The 25,422-nt window shown below is 34.5% G+C and overlaps 2 protein-coding genes across 4 annotated transcripts in view; one reads left to right on the top strand and one right to left on the bottom strand.

Annotated features, from left to right (window-relative positions):
* Positions 1-916: 916 nt before the first annotated feature.
* Positions 917-20,712, bottom strand: LOC121388238 (tRNA-dihydrouridine(20) synthase [NAD(P)+]-like). Of its 2 annotated transcripts, none has more exons than XM_041519506.1 (15): positions 20,651-20,712; positions 18,162-18,307; positions 17,751-17,796; positions 17,301-17,392; positions 16,514-16,557; positions 15,668-15,728; positions 15,248-15,295; positions 13,927-13,992; positions 13,002-13,159; positions 11,764-11,929; positions 8,275-8,396; positions 7,455-7,616; positions 6,449-6,533; positions 2,533-2,606; positions 917-1,354 (listed from the first exon to the last, which is right to left on the bottom strand). In XM_041519506.1, exons 2-15 carry the CDS (start codon positions 18,282-18,284, stop codon positions 955-957), a joined length of 1,647 nt encoding a protein of 548 aa, XP_041375440.1. In that variant the 5' UTR covers positions 18,285-18,307; positions 20,651-20,712; the 3' UTR covers positions 917-954. The 2 variants fall into 2 exon arrangements, with proteins under 2 accessions (XP_041375440.1, XP_041375441.1); XM_041519507.1 differs by having other exon boundaries at positions 20,636-20,692.
* A 23-nt stretch (positions 20,713-20,735) lies between these two features.
* The window catches only part of LOC121388181 (nuclear pore complex protein Nup93-like), a 38,421-nt gene continuing 33,734 nt past the window's right edge, over positions 20,736-25,422 (top strand). For both annotated transcript variants that reach the window (XM_041519445.1, XM_041519444.1), the window contains exons 1-2: positions 20,736-20,814; positions 24,894-25,155. In XM_041519445.1, the coding sequence (XP_041375379.1) occupies positions 24,977-25,155 (179 nt within the window). In that variant the 5' untranslated portion in view covers positions 20,736-20,814; positions 24,894-24,976. The remainder of the gene's footprint in view (positions 20,815-24,893; positions 25,156-25,422) is intronic.

Raw genomic sequence — 25,422 nt, 5'->3', positions numbered from 1 at the left:
TCAATCATGACCTTTTCTCTTCCTTTTTTTTATAGTTTTAAGAAATGACAATATACTTTGTGCCATGTAGAGTTTGACCAATGTTTAGAATTGTGTGCAACAATATAAGAACGTCTCTGTGACATTTGGTCAGGACTGCTATTTCACTGGTTTAAATAATACGGTTTTGATCACAGATAATAGTTTTGTCGTTCAAATTTGGATAATAAATTTTAGATACTTTATCTACACCCTGTTTAAAAGTAGTTCCATATTAATCTGTTGGCACTTTTTAAAACACTACGTCCCCCAAAATGATCAAGTCGGGAACAAGTTCGACAAGATAAACTGTTGTTTTTCAAACATTTCGAAGTCTGTCTTCATTTAAGAACTGGCATTTATGCTCCTAATAAAAGTAATCATGAGGAAAGGAAAAGGCATGTGTTTAACAAAACCTCCACCTTTTTCTGTCTGGAAGCCTTTTCTACACTTTGGTCAACAATATGAAAGAAAGAACCTGTTGCTGCTGCTACATAGGCCACTTTACTAAAACTGCTTCTACTTAATAGCAGCAATTGTTCTTTTATATGCACATTTCCACAAACAGGACCTGTGGTATACCACTTATAAGGCAGTGGTTGGACAGGGAAACGCCCTATAGGTCCACCAAGGATAAAATAGCACCAATCAAACTTCAGATAAGTGCAGGGATTGACAACTCATCTAGCCCTTAGTGCTGGATAGTGAATTTATGGTCTGGGCTAGTGGAAATTATCAAATGTATTACAATAATATATAGGTCATTAGCCAAAGATTCTGCGAGGGCTTGTGACTTTCTCAAACATTTGTTGAGCACTGAAGTGCTCTACCTTTCAGATATATCCCTTCACTAACTGAAAGAGAGATGCATTACAATACAGACAATGGAAAGTGAAAATTAAAAAACACACCATCTGTTTTTATTTGTAATAAATATCACTGTGTGGTTTCGGGTTGCTCCGAGTCGCCTTCAACAGACACACATTTCTGTACCGTGTGGTCAGTGATGACGTCAAAAGTCTCGATTGTCTTATCACAACTTTCAATGATTCTGTCACCGTTAATCAGATTTCCTGTGCTAAGATCTGGTGTGGTTTTCACCGGTGATTCTTCACCTTGACCTCTGTGGTGAACACTATCAACAGGTGGGTTTGATAAAACAGGTGAATAATTTTTATCACAGCATGGTTCAGTATTTGTATGATAAAAGGCCCGCCATTTTCTAGGAAGATCTTCTTTTGCATCTTCTGAGTTTTTTATTCTCCCATCGGGAATATCATTCAGGACTAAGAAGGCAATAGCTGCTCCCTGTTCAGCATGTCTTTTTGTTTTTTCCCTATAATAAATAAATAATCAAAATTAATCTTTGAACTAATGGGGATAATGACTGTGGACAAAATATCTACAAGGAATTGCTGAGTTTTGAAATCTAGGACAAGGAGATATTGCGAGGTTTCATGAAAAGACATGGAAACCGTTTTTGGGTAGAATAAAAATATTAAACTTAAGAAAAATTCAGAGGTTTTTTAATAAAAAATATAACTAATCTGCTACTGAAACAGAATCTTCTTTATATATTAAAAACAAATGTTCAGTTGAACTATTAATTTTGGGAATTGTGGCACAGAAGAAACTAACATTGGTGATCGCCGACATTCAACCAATCAAAACGGGTATTTTAGACCATGGTAATTTTGTAATGTCTATCAATAGTATATAGAATATCTCTGCACAGGCTAATAGTACCAAATGTATATTTTCACGGCTGCAATTCTCATTAATTTGAACACATTTATACATTTGTTTGTTACTTTGCAATCTAAAGCCCTGCTTTTATTGTGCATTTTCCTACAAACAGGACAGCACATTCCATGCAGCCTATGATATACTAGTCACTGAAGGATAAAATTCACCAATTTAAATGATTAAAACAAATTCCTATTCATAAAAGAGATTACTGCATGATTATGGCTTCTACACAAATTGTATAAAACAAGCTGCAAACTGTTAATAATTTTGATAAATTTTACACAGCATACAGTGTGTTACAAGGGCACAACAGTAATTCAAAGTACACAAACACGCAATATATATAATATGGGCAATCTTCATCTAGAAAAATCCAGCTGACCAACATATTGCATCTTCCACAGTATGTTAAACACTGGATTTTTTTATGGCACTATAAAAAAATATATAATACTACCAAACCCCCCCCCCCCCCCAACAACAAAAGCCTTAAAACAACAACAAAAAACACAACGGATGTGCACCTGCAGCACCACCCACTTTGATATGCACCTGTTATTAATTTAGTTTTCAGTCTAAGAAAATATTTTGAAAGAACTAAAATCGTTTTCCAATTACAGTAAGAAATATTTTCCCATTACTTTAAGAAATATTGTTATTGTTCTGTTCAATAACTAAAAGAAAAACCTATATATATTTTCAACATCTTTCTCAGACAATGAATACATAAATGCTATCGAGTGCTACATCAGCCAGACTACTTACCAATACGGCGTGGTGTATTTGATATCACCCAGGGTGATCACACTGTTGAAACATCGGTCCTCTGGTCTCTCAACCTGTTAATAAATAGCCAGCAGTCAATTAATTTTCTACACACATCCATATCTCAACACAATGATATTTGCCATCAAGGTGTCTCACCATCGCACAGTATCCATGAAAGAGAGAGAAAGAAAGAAAGAAAGAGAAATGTTTTATTTAACGACGCACTCAACACATTTTATTTACGGTTATATGGCGTCAGACATATGGTTAAGGACCACACAGATTTTGAGAGGAAACCCGCTGTCGCACTACATGGGCTACTCTTCCGATTAGCAGCAAGGGATCTTTTATTTGCACTTCCCACAGGCAGGATAGCACAAACCATGGCCTTTGTTGAACCAGTTATGGATCACTGGTCGGTGCAAGTGGTTTACACCTACCCATTGAGCCTTGCGGAGCACTCACTCAGGGTTTGGAGTCGGTATCTGGATTAAAAATCCCATGCCTCGACTGGGATCCGAACCCAGTACCTACCAGCCTGAAGACCGATGGCCTGCCACTACGCCACCGAGGCCGGTCTGAAAGAGAGAGAGAGGCAGACAGACACACACAGAAAGAGAGAGATAAAAGAAATGTTTTATTTAACGATGCCATCAACCTCAGTGGCGTTGTGGTCAAACCACTGGACATGAAGCTAGTAGGTATTGAGTTCGCAGCCTGGTACAGGCTCCCACCACTAAGGAGTTTTAAAGACTCATTAGGTAGGTATAAGACCACTACACTGATTTCTCTCACTAACCACTAACCCACTGTGAGACTGAATCATTTTGGTGTGTACACTCCCTAAATGATGTTGGAAACAGAAAACTTCTTGATCAAATTAGTTGTCATAAACTGACACTGGCATATTAAAGCACAAATCTCATCTCCCCAAAATTTAACATCTTTTATCATCCCTCTTATCACAAGTACTGCTTTAAAGAAACCTGTTTTCATTATCAATGGACATCATCAACAACCTTGTACAATAACATACAAATGACGTCACCATTTTTTAAAATGAAAAACAAATCTCATCGGCTATTACTTCTTCTGCATTCAAGTTATAGTTCAGCACACTTTAAAATTTGATTCATGTTGTGATGGTAAATACTGCTGTCAGGATCAAGACTTTAAAAATCAATTTCTCTTTTCATCAGTACTTAACCTGACCTCAAACTGATGGTATTTTCACCTGGAATAATGGACTGGTTCGAACCAAACAGCCAATGGGATGGCTTAAAATGGTCCAGTGAGTCCTCTGCTTTCTGTTCCGGTAATGTGACTGAAGCTTTCTTCTTCCACCTGAGGTCAGTTTATATTAAAAAGAAATTTGTCTTCTTTGGTGACTAATAACTTGTCAGCTAGTGTTACTCTGCTTGACCAGTACTTTTACCAGGTCTTGTACAGATAACCACACAGCAGGATTTGTCCTAGAGACTGTCATCCTGCTTGGCATTGACAGCGATCAGTGTCTACCAGTTTCAAGTCTTATACATAGATGATCAGAGATGACTGTTTATTTTTTTAAATATTAAGAAAAAAATGCAGATTATAACATTGTGAGAAGTGTGACCATTCAGAACTGATCACAAACACAAGCAAATAGTTTTAAAATTTCAGGTTGTCAAAGTTAAAGTTTGTTTTGTTTATCGATACCACTAGAGCACATTGATTTGTTAATCATCAGCTGTTGTATGTCAAACATTTGGTAATATTTAGTCTAAGAGAGGAAACCTGCTACATTTTCCCATCTTTTATATGCACCATTCTACACAGGATAGCACAGCACATACCACAACCTTTAATATACCAGTCGTGCACTGGCTGCAATGAGAAGTAGCCCAATGCACCCACTAACGGGGATTGATCCAAGACCCACTGCACATCAAGCATATATTTTACCACTGGGCTACATCCACTTAGTTTAATTCCCATGATTACTTATTATCAAGCACTGATTGCCTGGATTTGAGCAATTTGATGATGGATGATCAAATCCACGATAGTGTGTCATGGAAAAAACCTACAATTACTGTTGAAGTCTAGATGCAGACCCTAATCTTGCTAGCGAAATGAATGTTTTCTTCACCAAAAGTTGGCTCAAGTTGCAGAGTTATTAGCAGTAGTAAGAAGTCGAAATCGCTGTATTATTTTGAACCTAATATGATTTCAAAAACGAAATCACACAAGAGACGTAAAGACACCAACTTGTTTAGTGTCACAGCTCACTTGGCACCTTGTTGGTCCGTGTTTTGACTTTGGCACCAGACTTTGGCAACGCAAGTCGCTCAGCTTGCTATGACCAGTCAAGCATTATTAATCCTTGGCCACATTAATTTCAGTAATGTCAGAAAATACTAATTATTACTTTCATTTTAACAATACGACACATAATCAACTACTTATTAATACAGTGAAACCTCTCAAAACCAGGCCCTCTATAAACCAGAATTATCTCAAAACCAGACATTTTTCACAGTCCCTTTCTAAATATTGGTATGGAGGAGAGTGTCTCTAAACCGGATACCTCTTAAAACTGGACTTTTTGCTTGGTCCAGAGGAGTTTCATCGAATTACGTTTTAATGAAACATACAATTGTACTGTTTAAATTTTATTACTGGAAGTGGTATTTATATTGAAATATTACAATTATAACAGTGTATAAATCTTAATTTTCCCGAATGAACGCGGAAATGGCAAAACATTCCTTTTGCCTATTTTAATATTAAAACTACTCCCCTTTTTTCTGGGAAGGGAGAAGTCACTTCTCCTACTTTTTCAATTCTAGGGCCTGTAGATGATAAAAGTACATGTGAAACCTGTTAAGATTTGATTTGTTTTCATGCATATGAAAATGGAAAAAGGTATTGGATAAGTATTAAAAGGTAAAACTGGCAAAATTGTTTTGGTCGTTCTCGGTGCAGTCATAATAATTGAAATCATTCTTACTTTCTTATAATTCTGGGAGGGACGCAGCTCAGTGGGAAAGCACTCGCTTGATGAACAATCAGTCCAGGATACATCCTTACTGGTTGAATGATTTATTAATGGGCTCTACTGGTGTCCCACACAGGAAAGCACATACCACAGCCTTTTACCAATTGTGATGCACTGGTTGGAACGGGAAAAACCCCCAATCAGTTGAATGGATCCACCAAGGTGGTTCGATCCTGCGATGCAGGCACCACAGGTGAGTGCTCAACCGACTAAGCTAAATCCCACCACTAAAGCTGCATAATAATTAATGTCACTAAATTCAATAATATTTTCTTATTTATTTCTAAATGTATGGTTGCATGGTAGATGATCTACTAAATTACCCAACAAAATACTGTCTGAATACATAGACATAATTTACTTTATTCCACTTTTTTTTTTTTTTTTACAATGTGCCACATAGTCTTCGTAACAAATTTGTTATAATTTTTCGAGTACACAGCTGTTTATGTTAGCAAAATGGTCTATGTTGTGAGGGGGTGGAACATAGTCCAGTGGTATAGTGTTCTTCTAATTTTGATCATCTTCAGTGTGCACATTGGGCTATTTGTCGTTCCAGCCAGTGCACCATGACTGATATATCTTAGGTTGTCGTGGGATGGTGCATATAAAAGATCCCTTGTTACGAATGAAAAAATGCAGTGAGTTTCTTTTCTAAGACTAAATGTCAAAATTATCAAATGTTTGACATCCAATAGTCAATTAATAGTGATTAATAACTCAATATGCTCTAGTGGTGTCATTAAACAAAAACAAACTTTAACTTTATGCTGTGAGGGTTAACAAAAGAGATATTGTATTTCAAATCACATATTTCACACAGTTGCCACGAGACTAGTTTTAATTTGGTAGAAAAATCCAGCACCACTTTACCGTATCATAATGCGCTTTACAGTGGTTCTTCAAACACCAGTTATGAAGCAACTGTTTGGGGCTGACTGCATCTGGGTAGTTCATTCTAAATAAAAAAAATAGGCATATTTTGTTTTTAAAATACATTTATTACCCCAGCAGGCACTTATAACAGGGAAAATAAAAATCATAATTTCTCACTGAGAAATTATCATGCATTAGTTTAATGTACACTACTATTGGACGATTTGACACCAACAAACTAATCATCTTGTCAGTACTAAATATGATGTCATCACGATTTGGCAAAGCACACACAATGACGTCACGTTGTTTAAAGAATTTGCGTCTTTCTGGTTTCAGTGTTAAACTTGTAAATAAAATGGTGGTTTAATACAATTCATTATAGATTTTTTTTTTTACAGAATATATAGAACTTTGGGTTTTGAAAATTATCTGTGAACTGTGAATAAAATACAAAGTTAAAGCAATACCCAGAACAAAAAGTAGTTTATGTCGTTTCTATATACATGAATGTGTAGCCGATGTAGGCTATATCAAAAATACCGGTAAAGACTTTAAAAACCCACCAAATAGCTGGGGTAATAAACAGAATCACAAACTTGGTACCAGTTATTATCAAATTTATGTCCCTCGTGAAATAATGTTCACTTGTCTATTGCTAAAGCTTGTGACAAGTGGAAATTATTTCACTCAGGACATAAATTTGATAATAACTGGTAACTCGTTTATTATCCTCTATGTATCCATCAAGTCAACATTAAAAATATCTGCAGCAACACCTTTTAAAAAAAACATCAAACAATAAAAGCAATAAAGTATATTACAACTAACCTACTGGTAAAATGGTATGAAAGTGTTTGTGCTTTAAATGGTTGGAATTTAGAACTCATGTGGACACACCATAATTTTGCATGTCACCTCATAATGTTTACGAATGACAAATAATTTCTTGAATCTTTTTCCATTAGTTTATGTAAACAGTAATTAAAAAAATCATGTTTACCTAATAAATCTAACAGGCAACTCAAAAAGTGTTTTTCCATCTTCCAGTTTTCTTCTCTTTATCCCAGCATCATCTGCACCATTTTGTTTGACTAGTTTGGCCTTTTTCTTCTTTCTCTCTTCAAGTACTTTATTATACTGGTCAGACATGTTCCAGATTTTACTACAAAGGTCAAAATATCTAATAATAGTCATAATTCAGACTTGATTAGTCTATGAAATATTGCATTAATTAACTACAGTGAAACCTCTCAAAACCGGACACTCTGTGAACCTGAATTCCCTCAAAACTGGACATTTTATATAGTCCTTTTTTAAAATCATTGAAGAACTTAACTTCCCTAAACAGGATACCTCTTTAAACTGGACATTTTACTTGGTCTTGAGGGTGTCCAGTTTAGAGGGGTTTCACTGTACTTTTAACCAAATCAGGACATAAGCTGAGTTCCCGCCACATTATTCCCAGCCTCGGTGACAAAGGTCATTACAGTCACTACTGAACACTCCCCGAAGTGGTCAGACTAGGCCCACAGCTAAAAGCTGATGGGGAATGGCAGGTGTGTGGCACAGATAGCCACAAGAGACAAGCACATGTCGCAGTTGGAGAGACAAGGACTGGGATGTGGAGGTGGACAGCGAAAGAAGTTGAAAGATAGGAGTTGCCAGATCGGGAAGAAATGAGATGGAATTGAAAAGGAGAGAAAGCAAAGGGGGCAGTGGGATAAAGAAAAAAGAAAAACAAATTACAGTCATCAGCTTTAAGACTGGCAGGCAAATCCTGCACCTACTAGTCTTAGAGCCGTCTGCTTAACTTAACGTACCATATCTCACTCATCTCGGTAACGCCCAGCATTGGCTCTCCCTCAGAATCCTTCATGTTATCATGCATCATGTTAAGAATACAATACTTCGTGTTGATGACATTGTTGTCATAGTCAATAGCCTGCAATCAAACAAATTACAAATGGCTGAAGCTCTGTACCAGCCTCGATGGCGCAGTGGTTAAGCCATCGGACTACAGGCTGTAAGGTACAGTGTTCGCAGCCCGGTACCGGCTCCCACCCAGAGCGAGTTTTAATGACTCAGTGGGTAGGTGTAAGGCCACTACACCCTCTTCTCTCTCACTAACCACTAACCAACTAACAACTCCTGTCCTGTGTCCTGGACAGACAGCCCAGATAGCTGAGGTGTGTGCCCAGGACAGCATGCTTGAACCTCAATTGGATATAAGGACGAAAATAAGTTGAAATGAAATAAAGCTCTGCTCACATCCAGTGAAAGCATATCTGCTTATTGCATTATGACACTTGCAGCTATATAAACTATACAAAGTTTATTTCATCACAAATTAAACCTTTTGCAATACATTCAAGTGACATTATTTCACGAAACTTTCATGGCCCTTAACACAGGAAAACTTATTTTGGTCTACACTTTTATCACTCTGACAAGAAAAACTGAAACTACACTTGGTGTTTGTTAAAGGAGACCGGACACTAAAAGACATGTAGTGTGTAATGGATTAAGTTAGCGTCAAAGACCACGTTACTCTAACGCCCGGCTCGCTGCGAGGCACCGGTCAGCTGTGCGTCTTAGGTTTGGGGTAAAAACAGAAGTGGGCGGGATTATGTATAGATCTGAACGAAAGCGAGGCAATACGTCATCGGTGAGAGTTACCAAGCAATACCGGTACATGTGTTGATTCTTTGGTTGTGCCTTTTAGTCGTTTTTTTTTTTTTGTCTCCAGGTTTATCGGAAATTTAATTTACAAGATAATTAGTGTTATTATATACTGTCGACATAATTATATGATGGTTAACTGTGCAGTGTTTAACTGCAACAGTAACAGCAATGCATCCCAAGAAACGGCCAACATCATGGTTTCGATTTCCAAAAAAATAAAAGTTGTTTTAAAACATGGACGCATTATTGTCGTCAAACGGGTTTTACACCAACTAAATACAGCAGGTTATGGTACATTTACAATGTGAAAATTAAAACAAGTATGTACTTAAGATATACATTAAATAAAGTTATTGCAATTTGTTCACATATGAATATTTAAACTTCACATTTATTTACCTATAATTACCAAATTAATTTTCACCGACAGCCCATAACGATTCCATACTAACGTCTCTTGATCTAGTTGGTTTCTTAACCTTATAACAAAACACCTTCAAAACGTGAATTATTACGTTAGTTAACAATGTTTATAGTCAGTTCAGTATATCGTCATTAAAATTAAAATGCTAACACTTTGGCAGGAACAACATATGTACTGTGGCCAGAAGGAATGATGGTTAATTAGTTTTAAAGCTAATGTCGATTATTAAAGCATAATAAAATTTACTTTTCAATGCTTTCTGTATGTCATATTAAAAATACTCTACATCAAATAATTATTTTAATACCTACCCTGGGTTTCTGCCAGAGGGTGCGGAGGGTAAACTTACATGTATGTACTAACAAATCTCAGAAATTAATGTATACCGGGGTATATATATAATGTTTTATTTTTTCGATAGATTATAGTAACATAATTGCTGTTTAAAATTTATATTTAGTATATATTTAGTTTTTATAGGCCCGTAGGAACGACTTGGAGGGGGTGGCGGGGGGGGGGGGGGGGGGGGCACACTGATGGACCGGGTATAAATTCTAAATCAGATTTTGGTTACAATGGCAAAAATTAATGTGATAAAGAAAAGCTCACAAGTGGGGGGCACCCCTCCCCCCCCCCCTTATCGCTATCGTTATTTATGCAAAGTAGTGAAAATTTAAAACATACATTTTCATCCTAGAGTGTGTAATGGAGAACAAGCCCCTAGGCCTGCCCCTCCCCAGTTCCTACGGGCCTGTTGTATTTTATATTAATAAATGCAAAGACTACATAATAATATTGTCGATAAGACATATTAGTTGTAAAGTGATTGTCAGTATGTGGCAACAGTATAATATTTTCCAACATTTCTGTGTTTCTGTACCCGGCTCTGAACAGTTTCGGCAGACTGGTAACACATTTTCTTAATCATTAAAAATACACGGTTTAACCAAACACATTAAAACTTGGAGGGTAACTAGTTATGAGAACAAAGTTTTTTGTTTAATTATTATATCTTGTTGAGGAGGGGACGCTTTTTGCAAATTTGCGAAATCGGCCTATGGAATATCCACTGACGTGTCATATTTACATCTATGCTGAACAAGATTTATGATGAAATATTATAAAATTTTGTGTGCTTTTCTTCTAATTAAGTATTTGCTTCAGTTTACATTAAAAATGTCATAATTTTTTTTTTTAAATGCTTGTATGCTAGTCTATGACCATGTGGCTTGCTCGTCTTCGTCGGCAGTTGATTCATCAGAATTTTCGTCTAAGACAACATTTCCAGGATTAGGGACAAAGTCTCTGATAAGTGGTTCAAACTGATACGGTTTGATGCCATTAGCACAAGCTGTACACAATTCTTCATCACTCGAATCGCTAAGTTCATCCATGCTGCTTGGTAGTTTCTTCAGTTTTCCTCTCATCGATGACGTCACGGGTCTAGCTCATCAACTGTCGACAGTTTCCAGCAAACATTGGAGATCGGCGAAAAAAAAAACCCAACCAAGACTGGCATGCTTATCTTAGTCAATAAGGGGAGCGTGGTAGTTGCGTGTTGTGGTTTATGATGGCAAACAATTCATTACGCTGTATATATGGTTTGGTGTCCGGTCTCCTTTAAAATACAAATCTCACCATCTATTAAATGTAATGTTGGGCTAGTAAATAACTACTATTATCATGCCAGATGACTAGTGAAATTTTTGGGTAAATATGAATATCCTGACCCCCACCCCCAATGTTAGTGTTGTTAAGCTATATCCAATCTTTATTTATTTAGTAAAATTGTATTAACTTAAAGTAAAGTAGGGCTAGTGAATTTTTAATTGTGGCAAGTAATTGTTTTTAATCACTGATACCATGGCTAGTGGATTTTAGTAACACAAATTAAAATATTGATATAAAATAAAGCAAATTAAATAGTGAATCGTGCTCTACTTAGCAAAATCAATATTCTCCATAAATTATTAAACCAGATTGTCTTCATACTTCAGACAGACTGTCAAAATGGGCCTAAAAGGTTTCCAAGACATTGATCATTTTAACACATATAAAACTAATGGGATTCAAACAATAATTTTTTTTGTTTTGGGGTGGGGGGGGGGGGGGGGGTTATATTGTTCAGTATATATGAGTAAAGATTACAAACTGAAGAACAGACCAAAGTTTGAGTTTGATCATTCCTGTTACATTTACTTACATATCTGAGATACTGTTTAATAACATCATGCAAAAGTAATCTTCCCTGGCTACGAAATACAGAAGTATTCCATTCGGCCGATCTTGCCAGCATGACTGACGACGCTCCAGTATCTAGCCGAAACTTTTCAATGTCTTCAAATGTCGTGATCTCCTTTGAAGCACCACTGAAATGAAACAAATAATAGTTCATGTAGAAGGAACCATTTAAAAACATAGATGAGATGAATGACTTTGGACAAACAAGTTTGAAATGTTTGCTGTGTCTTGTAAGCAGACGGTTATTGTCACATTTTCATCAAAAAACAAGAATAAGAACAGTTTTTGGACTGTATTAAAATCCAGAATTCTAAAAACATCCAGAGTTGTTTCATCTCATTACAAAACCAATAAACTACAGAAAATCTGATGGAATGTCTTCTTTAACAACGCACTCAACACATTTTATTTATGGTTATATGGTGTCGGACATATGGTTAAGGACCACACAAATATTGAGGGAGGAAACCCACTGTCACCACTTCATGGGCTACTCTTTTCGATTAGCAGCAAGGGATCTTTTATATGCACCATCCCATAGACAGGATAGCACGTAACATGGCCTTTGATGTACCAGTCGTAGTGCACTGGCTGAAGCAAGAAATAGCTCAATGGGCCCATTGACGGGGATTGATAACAAACCAACTGCGTATCAAGCAAAAGCTTTACCACTGGGCTACGTCTCACGCCAGAAAATCTGAATGGCGATAATGGAATACTGTTGTTAATGATATGACTTTAGGAATATTAGCATATTACCCAGAAAATGTGGAACCAATAAATACCAGCATAAAATTATTAATGTCACGACCCAGTTCAAATCCATAATTATTCTACATTCCATTTATGTTGTTGTTGATATCAGAATTGCAGCTCAATTAAAATGAGGTACAGCATTAGAGATATGTCCACAACTAAATGAGCAGAGGGTGATTGTGTTACAGCCAAAACGAAAACAACAAAAAATGCCATTTTTAAGTGCCTTTTTTGTCTAGCTAGAAAATAAAACATTCTTTTATTGCCCTCTAATTATTCTTTTTACCACACCTCATCCCCCAAGAAAATCCCACATGTCAGTTATTTTAGGCTAAGTGTGGCCCTGTTGCTGCTTTATACTGAAGAACAGATACCTTAGCACATCATCTAATGGACTTTAAACAAATCAATTTCTTAACAGTAACTACCAGTTGTTTTACGTACTTGGCAATAACTGGAATGGTCAGTGTCTGTGCAACTGCCTTGATGACATCATTGTGGTTTCTGTGTTGTGGACGTTCAGCTTTTGTTCGTCCATGAATAGCAAGGGCAGCAACTCCTGTACTTTCAATAATCTTAGCCAGGGATATGGTATCTTCCAACTGTTATATAAATATGATATGGTTTTAAAATATGTTATACACAGTCACCGATGGTTAAATTGGGTCCTGAAGCTAGGAGACTACTTTAATTGATAATCTTTTAGAATAATCATAAAACAAGATGCCTAACATATAATATATTAAGAGACTCTTTTATTTATTTTATTCTATAGATGCATGATGAGTACAAAACAAATAATAGCATCTTCCCACTGCCATGTAATCTAAGCTTACATTATTAATTAATATGTTTAAGTTTGATACAGATGGTAAACAGCAAACATAACATTATATTTCTCTTAATTTATATCTGGGGCACGATCAAGTTCAGTTGGCAGACTGCTTGCCGAAAATGCTTTGAGTGTGGACCCATTCTTTGTGTTTTCCCCCATCCCAACCAGTGCCCCAAAACAGGTATATCAAGTACTGTGACATGTGCTGTCCTGTCTGTAGTCGAGTGCATATAAAAGATCCCTCACTGCTAATGGAAAACAAAATGTTGCAGGTTACCTCTAAGACTATGTCAGTTATCAAATGTTTGACATCCAGTAGCTGATGATTAATAAATCAATGTGCTCCAGTGGTGTCGTTAAACAAAATAACTTTAAATTTTAATTTATATCTAGTTGCTTACAACTACAAAAATAAAACATCTTGTCTTCAGTATATACCTTTGTCTTTGTATGGATCAGACAGTGGTTTCTGAGAATGAATTTAATTCTATAGTTCATACAGAAGCTATGAAAGTTGTTGACAGAGTAACAAACCTGAGGCAGAATTCTAATTTTGCATGTTACTGGTATAGTCAAACCATTGACTAGTGTTGTTAATATCTGAAAAAAAAATGAGAAAAAAGTTACATATGAAAATATACGTAAGAAAATATTTCATAATTATTGTACATAAAAATAACTGACGTAAAATTAGATATACAAAATTTATAAATTTTCATATATGCTGTATATACAACAAATAGTTTAATATGCAATAACCATGCATTAGAAAGTATTTCATATACAGTGGACTCTGTCAAAACCAGATGCAATGTGAGATTGGTGAAAAGTGCCAGCATAAACAGTGTTGGATTAGACCAATTTAATGTAAGGTATTGAATGAGATTCTGTGATCATGCAGATTTACACAGAAATCCAGATTACATACATGCTGGTTTGGTCTGAAAATACCACAAATAACTGATGTAGAACTAAATATTAAATATTTTATATATACTGTAAACCAAGCAAATAATTTAATACAAACTATGCACTAGAAAATATTTCACAGGTCAGTAAATTGTAAATAAAACAAGTGTGATTTAAAAAGTACATTAAAGATATATTTCATATAAATTTTGTAAATACAACTTTCTTTTTTATCACTTTTCCACTCTCCTAAACCTTTTTAGATGAATGTGGATGGGAGTGGGAGTGATCACTTGCATTGTAATCGTAATCGTAAACTCTATTAAGGTGCCTCTATCCAATTAAGGTTCAGGCACGTCTCTGGCATGGCCAGTGGTCGAGTGTGGACAGAAAAATTACTTATTAGTGGGACAATTTTGAATTATTTATAAAAGACATAGGGGGAAATTTTTATGCGTCATTGAAATAACCTATGGTATTTAAATAAAAATTAATTTTAAGTACTTTAGTGAGATGCTTGTTTTTGACTGGGCATTTCCAAACAGGTAAATAAAACAACGAAAATTACACAATTTATATGCCCTTAAAAAGATTAAATTTAAAAAAGATTAAAGAGGGTTACTTGCATTTGCGAGCGAAGACTAAAAACACATGCTGAACAAACACTTTTTATTTTATTTTATTTTTAAAAAACAAATTATTGGCCCAGACAAGTCGATGATGTCAGGGATGGGGCCCTGAATCATTATCTTACAAATAATGTTTAACATAAATAATATTAAATACATTTAATACATAAAGAGTATTAAAAGTAAATATGTTAAGACTGATTGTATATTTTTTGCATAGAAAGAGGGAGGGAGGGATGGAGGGAGAGAGGGAGGGCGAGAGAGAGAAAGGGACAGAGAGACAGAGACAAATATATTGTTTTTATTTATTAAATTACCTGTTTGACTTTTTCAGGCTGAGTTAGAAGTGCAGCTCCCATTCCACCCTGAAAAGAAAATGGGCTGATTTAGTTAAGTAGCCAGGATGTACTGAGTTGTTTCCCCTGTCTTTATGGAAAGGAAAGTTTGATTAATAATACCTCAACACTACATTTTCAGTGAGAAACTCTAAGGTGTCAGCATAAAAAAAAAGGTGATTTTAACATTTAAACTTAATTAAAAAGAAACTTACCATTGTAGATGCAAATATTTAGGCTGACTATTTGGTGATCAAACTCTTTTAAGTTTCACAAACTGATTTTTTAAAAGCCATTTACTTGTACCGTAATCCAAAACCCAGAGACAGAGAGAGAGAGCAGAATTACTGGATAAAACAAACATATAATATAACAATTATTAATAAAGAATATGATAATGACCTTGATAGAAAATTCTTTTGGACATCCCATATTAACATCGATTCCAGAAATATCTTTTTCACTGTAAAATAAAATAAAACATTTTAACTGTACAAGTAAAACAAATAGTTTAAAGGTCGATGTAATTTTTTTTAAATGTTTTGTAATTTAGGTGTACATTATTGGTATAGGTGCAGATGTGTTGAACAGTGAAAAAAAAGAAAGAAAGAATATTTATTACATAATTACAAATGATAATCAAGAAAAATGGCTTTTGTAATATTAATTTTTAAGAAATCTGATGTAATATTTATTGAGTAAGGATGATGATGATGATGATGATGATGGAGCAATATATTTAATATTTAAAAAGAAATATAATTTATTAAACTCATAAGTAAGAGAAGAGTTTGTTTTGTTTAACGACACCACTAGAGCACATTGATTTATCAATCATCGGCTATTGGATTTTAAACACATGGTAATTTTGATGTATAGTCTTAGACAGGAAAACCACTACATTGTCCATTAGTAGCAAGGGATTATTTATATGCACCATCGCAGACAGGATATACCACAGCCTTTGATATACCAGTCGTTATGCACTGGCTGGAAAAGAAATAGCCCAATGGGCCCACCAACAGGGATCGATCCCAAACCGATCGTGTATCGAGCAAATGCTTTATCACTGGGCTACATCTCGTCCCACATAAGCAAGAAATATGCTTTTTACTAATATTTAAGAAATTTAATTTGAGTCAAGTTGTCTATAATGAATTTTAAGGAGAAGAGAAAATATTATGGAAAGCCGCAATAGACAAAATGTTTTCCCTAATAACATAAAAAAAAAAAGGAAAAAAACTTTACACTTTTTTAGCTGCTCTTAGTGCTCTCTGGGCATCACAGGTACCCTGAAATAAAATTAACAAATAACACAATTACAAACATCACGTAAAAAAGCACAACCTGTCTCCCATTTCTCAATATTATAGTTAAACTTATAGTCCGTCCCATCCTCCTACGAAAATGTTTTTTTTTTGGTAAATAATTTAAGTTTTGTGTCCAATGTAGAAAGAAAACAATTGGCTCAGAAATAAAAATAACTTGTAATAAATTACATAGCATGAAAAAAGGCATTCCCTGTGGGAAGGACAATAGCATTGATTTATACAAGTGTTTGGTATTTAAAGTAATAACTAAAAGAGTGAAAATAATCACAGTGATGTGCAGTAATAATTTAAAAATAATAAAATCATGATTTTCTAATTGGCTTGTAAAGCATAATATGGAAGAAAAGAAATGTTTTATTTAACAACGCACTCAACACATTTTATTTACGGTTATATGGCGTCGGACATATGATTAAGGACCACACAGATATTGAGAGAGGAAACCTGCTGCCGCCACATATTGGGCTATTCTTTCCAATTAGCAACAAGGGATCTTTTATATGCACCATCCCATAGACAGGATAGCACATACCACGGCCTTTGATGTACCAGTCGTGGTGCACCGTCTGAAGCGAAAAATAGCCCAATGGGCCCACTGACGGGGATCGATCCCAAACTGACCGTGCATTAAGCGAGCACTTTACCACTGAACTACATCTCTCCCTAAAAAGCATAATAATTTACACTAAGTTGTCTACACTTACTAATTGGAAAATAAGTTTCTCCTTTTCTTGAGGACAAGTCCTGAAGACAACTGTTTCATCTGATAAAACATAATCAACTGTTCCCAGTAATTCTGAAATATTCGAAGAACATTTATTTAAACCCAGGATGTTTTTGTAAAATTTTAGTTCTGTGTAAGAACAGTGATCTAAGTAAGAGTTGGCAAGAAAACAAACCCCTACCATTAACAAAACTGCAAAGATGAAAAATAATTTATTAATAAATCTGATATTCCATTATTACCATGAAATGAAAATATGATTTATATATAGCTGTGTAAAAGAACACATTTTCAAAGCATTGTTAGTAATTAATGCATAATATATACTAGAATAACAGAAACATTTTTACATTCCACATGTTACAACAAAGTAAAGTTTCGTAAGTTGCAAAGCAAATAAATAACATAAAAGTTATTAAAACTCCCATACCATTTTCAATTCTTTTTGCACTTAGTATTTTGTGGTCGATTATTTCCTGAAATAAAAATAATAAAAGCTTCATATAATTCATGAATAAAAAAAACATTTTAAAATAGAACTAAAGAAATTTATTTGGCTAATGTTCTCTTAACAGTAAAATAAAAACAAAACTAACTAACATTTCTGTACTTCAAAGTATTTAAATGTTCCTCTTGTTCACTAATTACATACATATGAGTAACGTTCAGTGTTTACAAAAATTATTTTAATGCTATCATCAGAGGATAATCTGAAATTTGATTTTTTTTCCAAAGGTGAGTGCAGAAACACCACAGTGCATTACGGGATTAATTATCGTCTAGTTTTCTGTCATCTTTCTACCAGTAGACTGAAGTAGAATTATTTATACATGCTCCATACCTCACAGTACACCAAGTCAGCTCCATATTCCAGTGACAACAACCTCATGGGAAGAGAGCTAATTCTAACCATGGGAGCAAGAATCTTCTTATTTGTATAGTCTACCATTGTTGCAGTGGACATTTCTACAAGAACAATCCTTAATTCTGAAAAAAAAAAGAAGAAAAAAAAAGTTTAAGACAAGTTTAATCTAGACTGCATGCATTTCATACAGAGCTTCATAGACAAATCAGGTTTATTAGAAGACCCATTATACTAGCTCTGTGATTTATGTACCGTAAACCTTTTAAAAGACATGTCTTCCTCAACATCTTCAGTTACAAATCTGAATGTTAAATGTATCGATACAGTGCATATATATATATACACAATACCTTTTCCATATATGTGATTCCGTTGACAAGTTGACTTGTGAGCAATTTTTCAGTGCCCAATGTGTTTTAGTGTGGTGACATCACAATATGAAGAAATACAGTTCAACAAAGTAACATTTTTAAGAGGACCTGTAATCCTCTTGTAAACAAGCAGATAAAAAAAGCTAAGGGATGTTTTGACTATTAACAGAAAACTTTTTTTTTTTACATTCTACATGCTAAAACAAAGCAAAGTTAAAACCCATGAATCACTGAAATGGGTAAATCAAATGAGAAAGAAAAGTGTCTGGTTTTAACTTTACTTTGTTATAAAGTTAACCTTCATGTCTGTTATTTTCACCTATGCTGAAGAACACACATGGTCTAGTATTATGACTGTCATTGTCAAAATCTGTGTGGTCCTTACCATATGTCTGACACCATATAACCATAAATAAAATGTGTTGAGTGCGTTGTTAAATAAAACATTTCTTTCTTTCTTTTTTTGATTGCCAATTTCCAACTGATTAGTCAATACCGGTAGGTGTGTGCTGGGAAAATATGCGACATCAGAGTTTATTCTTCATTTGTGTGCCAATATTGTCTGTCACATCTTGCAAAATCTGTATACCAATGAAATATATTATGCAATTCACTTTATAATGCTTTATATCACATGTTGTATTTCTAAGGGCCACAAAAAACCCAACCCCACAATAAAGATCCGCATTTCATGGGGAAATGCAGAGCAGACCAAACAATTCATATTAGCAGCTAAAACTAGATTTTGCCTTCAATAATTTTGTACATGTAAAAAAAAAAATCCTGTTTAAGATACTATTTAAAAATTAGGAATAAACCAGAAACGTGGTGTACAAACATTAATATTCTAAACAAGAAAATGTAATTAATATCCTATTTTATTCATTAAAAACCTTGTTAACTGGGGACATGTTTAAATGTCTGTAAAGTATAACGTGGTCATAAAAATTATACATATGAAATGTATAAAATGCTATTTCCATCCGACACCGAAACTAAAGTGTCTATATATATAAAAGACAAAGGGTTAATCAGAAAAGTTAGTTAATTTAGATTTCAAGTTTTACATGTTTCTAGGTTATGAAAAAAACATTGGTTAATCAAAGTTTACTTCAGATAGAATGTTGTATTGATTCAGTTAAGTTGGCATCTATGATTTCTACCAATGTCCGACACCAAAACTATTTAAACTTTGCACAGTGAAAATGGGTTAATTAATGAATTTGTTATAATGCATCCTGCATCCTACAAAACTGTATTACCCGGTACTTTAGTTCCTAACGTGAATGACTTAAATGGAATACAAGGGCAAAATTTAAAATTCCATCTGACACCAAAACAAGTATTTTGATATATGCCCATTTTAACTCTAGAGACATCAACTATTGAACCCAATCCAGTTCAGGTGCATGTTTATTTTAACTGAACTAGTGCATGTGCAGACATTTTAGTGGGGGAAGTCTAGACAGTTTATAGAGGGGTTTAGTCATGCTCCTCCGGAAAATATCTTATAATTTTTTAAAATTTGAGCGGCAAGGGGTGGAGGTTGACCCCTAACATCCCCCTGTGCACACAAGCTTGCAGTTACAGAGCTAACTCTGGCACTCGCCAAATTCGCCAATTAAAAATTTCAAAAACAATTGGCAAACTTTATTTTAATTTTGCGAAATAATTTCATGAAATAAATTATATATTATTTATATATTGTTTGAAAATAACTGGGTCTCTGGCATTTTTGAAGTTTTACTTTTAGTCAGATAATTTGGCAAAATTTTCTGATAGCCCTGAGTTAAGAACTAAACAGTTCCAATTTATTAAAATAAACATCGAGCATAACGCATTATATCCACGGTTTATTTTAATGAACTAAACAATTTTATACATAGTAACCTGTCTTTATCCAAACTTATAAAATTACTAAATCATTATATAACTAACTATGGGTTGAGACCCTTTTAGTTTTAGAAAATAGGTTGGACGACAAAATTCTAGAGCGCCAACTTTCAAACGGAAATTGGTGTTATATATGTGATAAAAATATAATACGGATTAAGCCTAAACTAAAATGAAATCTGGTACCTAAAGTTAACTCACTCAAACACGGTTAAACTTTAAGAATCTCAAAATAAACATATGTTGACTATCGCGTATCAGACAACCAGTCTATTTAATATTTCCGGTTCCGGTTAAAATAAGAATGTTTTGGCGGCGTGCGAATTATTAAAGAATACATTTTATAATGACATTTATAATTTAATGTGAGTAATGTAGGTTGATCGACTTGTTCGTGCTCTGTACATTTCGTCCACCACGTTTACGTACGCAGGACTCTATGTTTCACGGAAACAGTATTTCTGATCGTGTGTCGATTGCACATTTAACACGGTCTATTTACCATCGACGTCCCAAACTGCGTTCACCTAACGACAAAAACACGAACACGATATTTATGGAAATACTATTCTACATTTTTCAGCTACAATACGTGAAACAAAATAAATTGCAATCAAGTAAAGTAAAAAATCAACAATGTGGACGTAAAACAAATCCATTCTAATAAATAAAAGTGAAACACCCTCCACTGGCACTGCTCCAGTAAACACTTAAAACGGGAAAGGGTGCGATGTTTCTAACTGTGTTCAGGCGCATGCGTTTGCAAAAAGTATCGTACTGCGCATGTGCGGTTCGTCATTTTCCATTTTTAAGGCAACTACATGAAAAAATATATCATTATTATTATATGTTTCTTAATTATGCACAGTAACAGTAGAAGAACACTGTCAATACTGATAGGCATTACGTTCATACCTGCAAATAGTTTGTAAAATATAATTTTTTTAATGAATTGATTCTAAATTAACACAATTTATATACTCAAAATTATTTACAACTGTTATGAATGGATTATGAATACTATTCACTACAATAGAGGCACAAAAATGTAGCATACCTTTTGCAGATCGAATATAATAATTGAAAACAAATTCTAACAACAGGGGTCTTAAAAATCGTAAAAATTAAATTCTTTGGCCTTGTTGATCTGGCACATGTGAGGTCATGTGACGCGCACCGAATATTAATTCATCTTTCTCCATTTTAAGTCAATTTCTACAAGTCATGTGGACCCGATATCGGTAATTTTAAGGAATAAACAAAAATGACTTCGTAAAATTAATGGTTTTAGGGGTTTGTAAAGGTTTGGATTTAGATACTTACTTTTCTCAACTTTATTGTTTATAAAAATGTACCTGAACTGTGAAGAAAAACCTCATAAATGAACGACATGCCGATAACAACAAATCGGATTTTGATTGCGTGAACCGTGCACAAGAAAACAAAGTGAACGGAATTTGAAGCATAACGCAGTTAGGGACGTTGACGATACCTCAAGAAACCCCATAACACACCAAGATACCCCAAAACACACCAAGATACCCCAAGACTCCATAAATATTTTTTAAAATGAATTAAAATATACTATTTTATAAAATATTTAGTGGAAAATGAAGTAAAAGAATTAATTTTAAGCCTTAAATTAATGACAGCCGATTGCTAAGGGAGATAATCGACTATTTACATGATACCCCCCAAAAACATACACGATACCCCATATACCCTCAAGGCTTTAAAATGTATATGTATATCATAAAAATGTATATAATTTTTTTTTTAAAAAGAGGTACACGTTTTCTTGCCGTTGTTGGGTTTTTTTCTTTCTTTCTTTCTTTCTTTCTCATTATTATTATAAAATTTTTAAAAATTATTATTATTATTTTAAATATATATAAATGATCGATCTTTGTCGTGTTCTGCTGCCTGCCGCGGTGCGGGGTAGGGGGGCTGCTTGGGGATATGGATAGGGGACTGGAGACGGGGTTAAATGGGCATAAGCTTAGGATGTCTATTATCTCCCTTAGGCTTAAAATTAATTCTTTTACGTCATTTTCCACCAATTTTTTTTATAAAATGGTACATTTTAATTCATTTAAAAAAAATATTTATGGAGACTTGGGGTATCTTGGTGGTGTCTTGGGGTAAATAGTCGGATCCCATTTAATATCAAGGTCCCAAACTGCATTCACCTAACGACAAAAGCACGAATACGACTTTTATGGAAATACTATTGTACATTTTTCAGCTATGATACATGAAACAAAATAGATTGCAATCAGTTAACATAAAAAATCAACAATGTCAATGAGGACGTAAAACACATTCAATCTAGTAAAACAAATTGAAGCACCCTCCAGTAAACAGGAAAGAGTGCACCATTTTTAATTGCGTTTAGGCACATGCATTCGCAAAACGTATTGTACAGCGCATGTGCGGTTCATCATTTTCCATTTTTAAGGCCACTACTTGAAAAACTATATATTTCTTAACTATGAATAATGAACAATTGACACACATTTTGTTTAATTTTTTTGTGAGGAAAAATTCAATTCGTTGAGCGTTCTGGTCCGGTCCGCATTTTACCAACGCCCATCTGTAACACCTAATGTCAATACTGACAGGGTTTCTGCTAGAGGGTAAAATGGGTATGGCGCCATACCCAAATTTTTATTTTTTTAAGTTAACATTTTGATAAAATTAATGACTCTTATTATTACTGTATGATTTTCTTAACCCTAGCCCTAAACTTAACCCATTTTCTTTCTGGGGGAGGCCCCCCCCCCCCCATACCCCGTTTGACTGGTTGCATTCATTTCCATAGTGCCATACCCAAAAATTTCTTTCTGGCAGAAATGATAGGCATTATGTTCATACCAGTGAATAATTTGTAAAATATAATTTTTTTAATGAATTGATTCTTAATTAACACAATTTATACATTCAAAATTATTTACAATTGAATGAATTATGAATACTATTCTTTACAGTAGAGGCACAAAAATGTAGCATACCTTTTGCAGTTCGAATATAATAATTGAAAACATTCTAAAAGGGTAAGTATATAAAAAAAAAAAAAAATTCAATTTGATATTTATTTTTTTGCTAAAACTAAACCTTTAATTATTGTTAGATTTCCTCCACAGGTTTTGCAGGCACAAATTAAAAAAACAACAACATTACAATGATATAATTATATATACATGTAATCTAACAATGTCATGACATGTGCTTAACCGAGTTCTCTGCCATTTGAGACTGATATTTGGATGGTTTTGGTCACACAGAGATAACTGTATTGTGAAAATACAGAATGGCTGCCTACCACCGGGTATTTAACTGAAATATTATTGAAAGCCGTTTAAGGGGGTACTGTCTGGTTTCTTCCTGTAGTATATGTATAATTGGTTAATATGTGAAATATCTGTTATCGGTAAACTCGAAAATTATCAATGTACCCGGTAACATTTGGTATTTAATGTCAAATATAGGGTTATTGTTGCGGGATTCTTTTCCTACCTAGTGGTAAGCAGCCATTCTGTGTTTTTGCTCTACAGTTATCTTTGATGGTAGATAATGATCATAATCGTCCAGCTGTCCGTCTAGTTCTCGAACGGCAGAATACTTGGTCTAGACATGGCCTAAAATATGATTATTATGAAGCAATCATCATGACGTCAGATTAATTACATCACATGTTTCGAAGGCTTCCACATCTCTTGAAGAGTTTTCCATCAAGCAAAATGAAAGGGCTCAAACTTACCAATGGCAATTGTCGTAATTGCAGTATGAATTGACGTTGGTCGGGTGCTAGATCGATGGCAGTTTTTTGCTAATGTATAAAAATTATTGCCGTCGGTTGAAGGGATTAATTTTGGTTTTTAAATTTGTTGTAAAAGTTAAAAATTGCTGTAGGCAGGCTCAAAACTGCCATCAATGAGCATTTTGTCAACAGTACTCATAATACTGTTTTGATGCAAGACATAGTATACAGGCCTTTTAGAACTTTAAAAAAATTCACTAGCCATGGGATCGATGATTTAAAAAATCTACTAGCCACGATTAAAAATTCACTAGCCCTACTTTACTTTAAGTTAATACAGTTTTACTAAATAATAGTAATAATCAGATATGTCATCTAAAAAGGGAAATAGAGCTTAAAAACACTAACATTGGAGTTTGGGTTAGGGTCAGGATATTCATATAAATTTACAAAATAGACTTAAATGCAACATTTGACTAAAAATATTTCACTAGCCATTGGGCATGGCACTCGTAGTTATTTACTAGCCCAACATTGAATATCACTAGCCATGTGAGTGGATCTACGATAATCTAGAAGCCCTGGTATGTTTACAGTATGCCACTACTTGATCTTAAATTTATTGTCAAATGAAGTGTTTCTTAAGGTGGTATCAATAGTGTCACTATTTTATTTTGTTTTCAGCGGTGAAGACTCTTTACTGGATTAGACAAGATAAGTGCAATCATTTACATCCTCAGCGATACTAATCTAATACCAGTCTAATCATGGATCACGACGGGGGATTCAGTGACCTCCTCCAGCAGGCTGAACAGCTGACAGCTGACATGGACAGTGGGACGAATCTGCCACACGTCGAGCGCAATTTGCATCAGATACTGGAAGCTGGACAGCGTCTGCTGACCAAGACCGCACCTGTCAGTCAGGAAACTTCTGACATTAAAGCGTAAGATTGCCATACACCTATTAACGTAATACAATTAATTAATTTTTAGAATTTAACTTAGCGTCTCATAATAGTCATATTTAGAGGCATTGATTTTCCATTCCGATTTTTCCCTTTCCGAATTTTACAAATTCTGTTTTTTCTGTTTCAGCATTATACAGATTACATTTTTTTTCCATTCATGCACGCACGCACACACACACGCATACTGCAATTGATTGCTGGTATAAAATAAATAAATATGCAATGAGACCAAACATGTCAGTA

The sequence above is a fragment of the Gigantopelta aegis genome, chromosome 14 (assembly GCF_016097555.1).
Source record: "Gigantopelta aegis isolate Gae_Host chromosome 14, Gae_host_genome, whole genome shotgun sequence".
Classification (NCBI taxonomy): Eukaryota; Metazoa; Mollusca; class Gastropoda; order Neomphalida; family Peltospiridae; genus Gigantopelta; species Gigantopelta aegis.
Note: the sequence above shows the minus strand (reverse complement) of the source record. Positions and strands in the feature narration are given on the sequence as shown.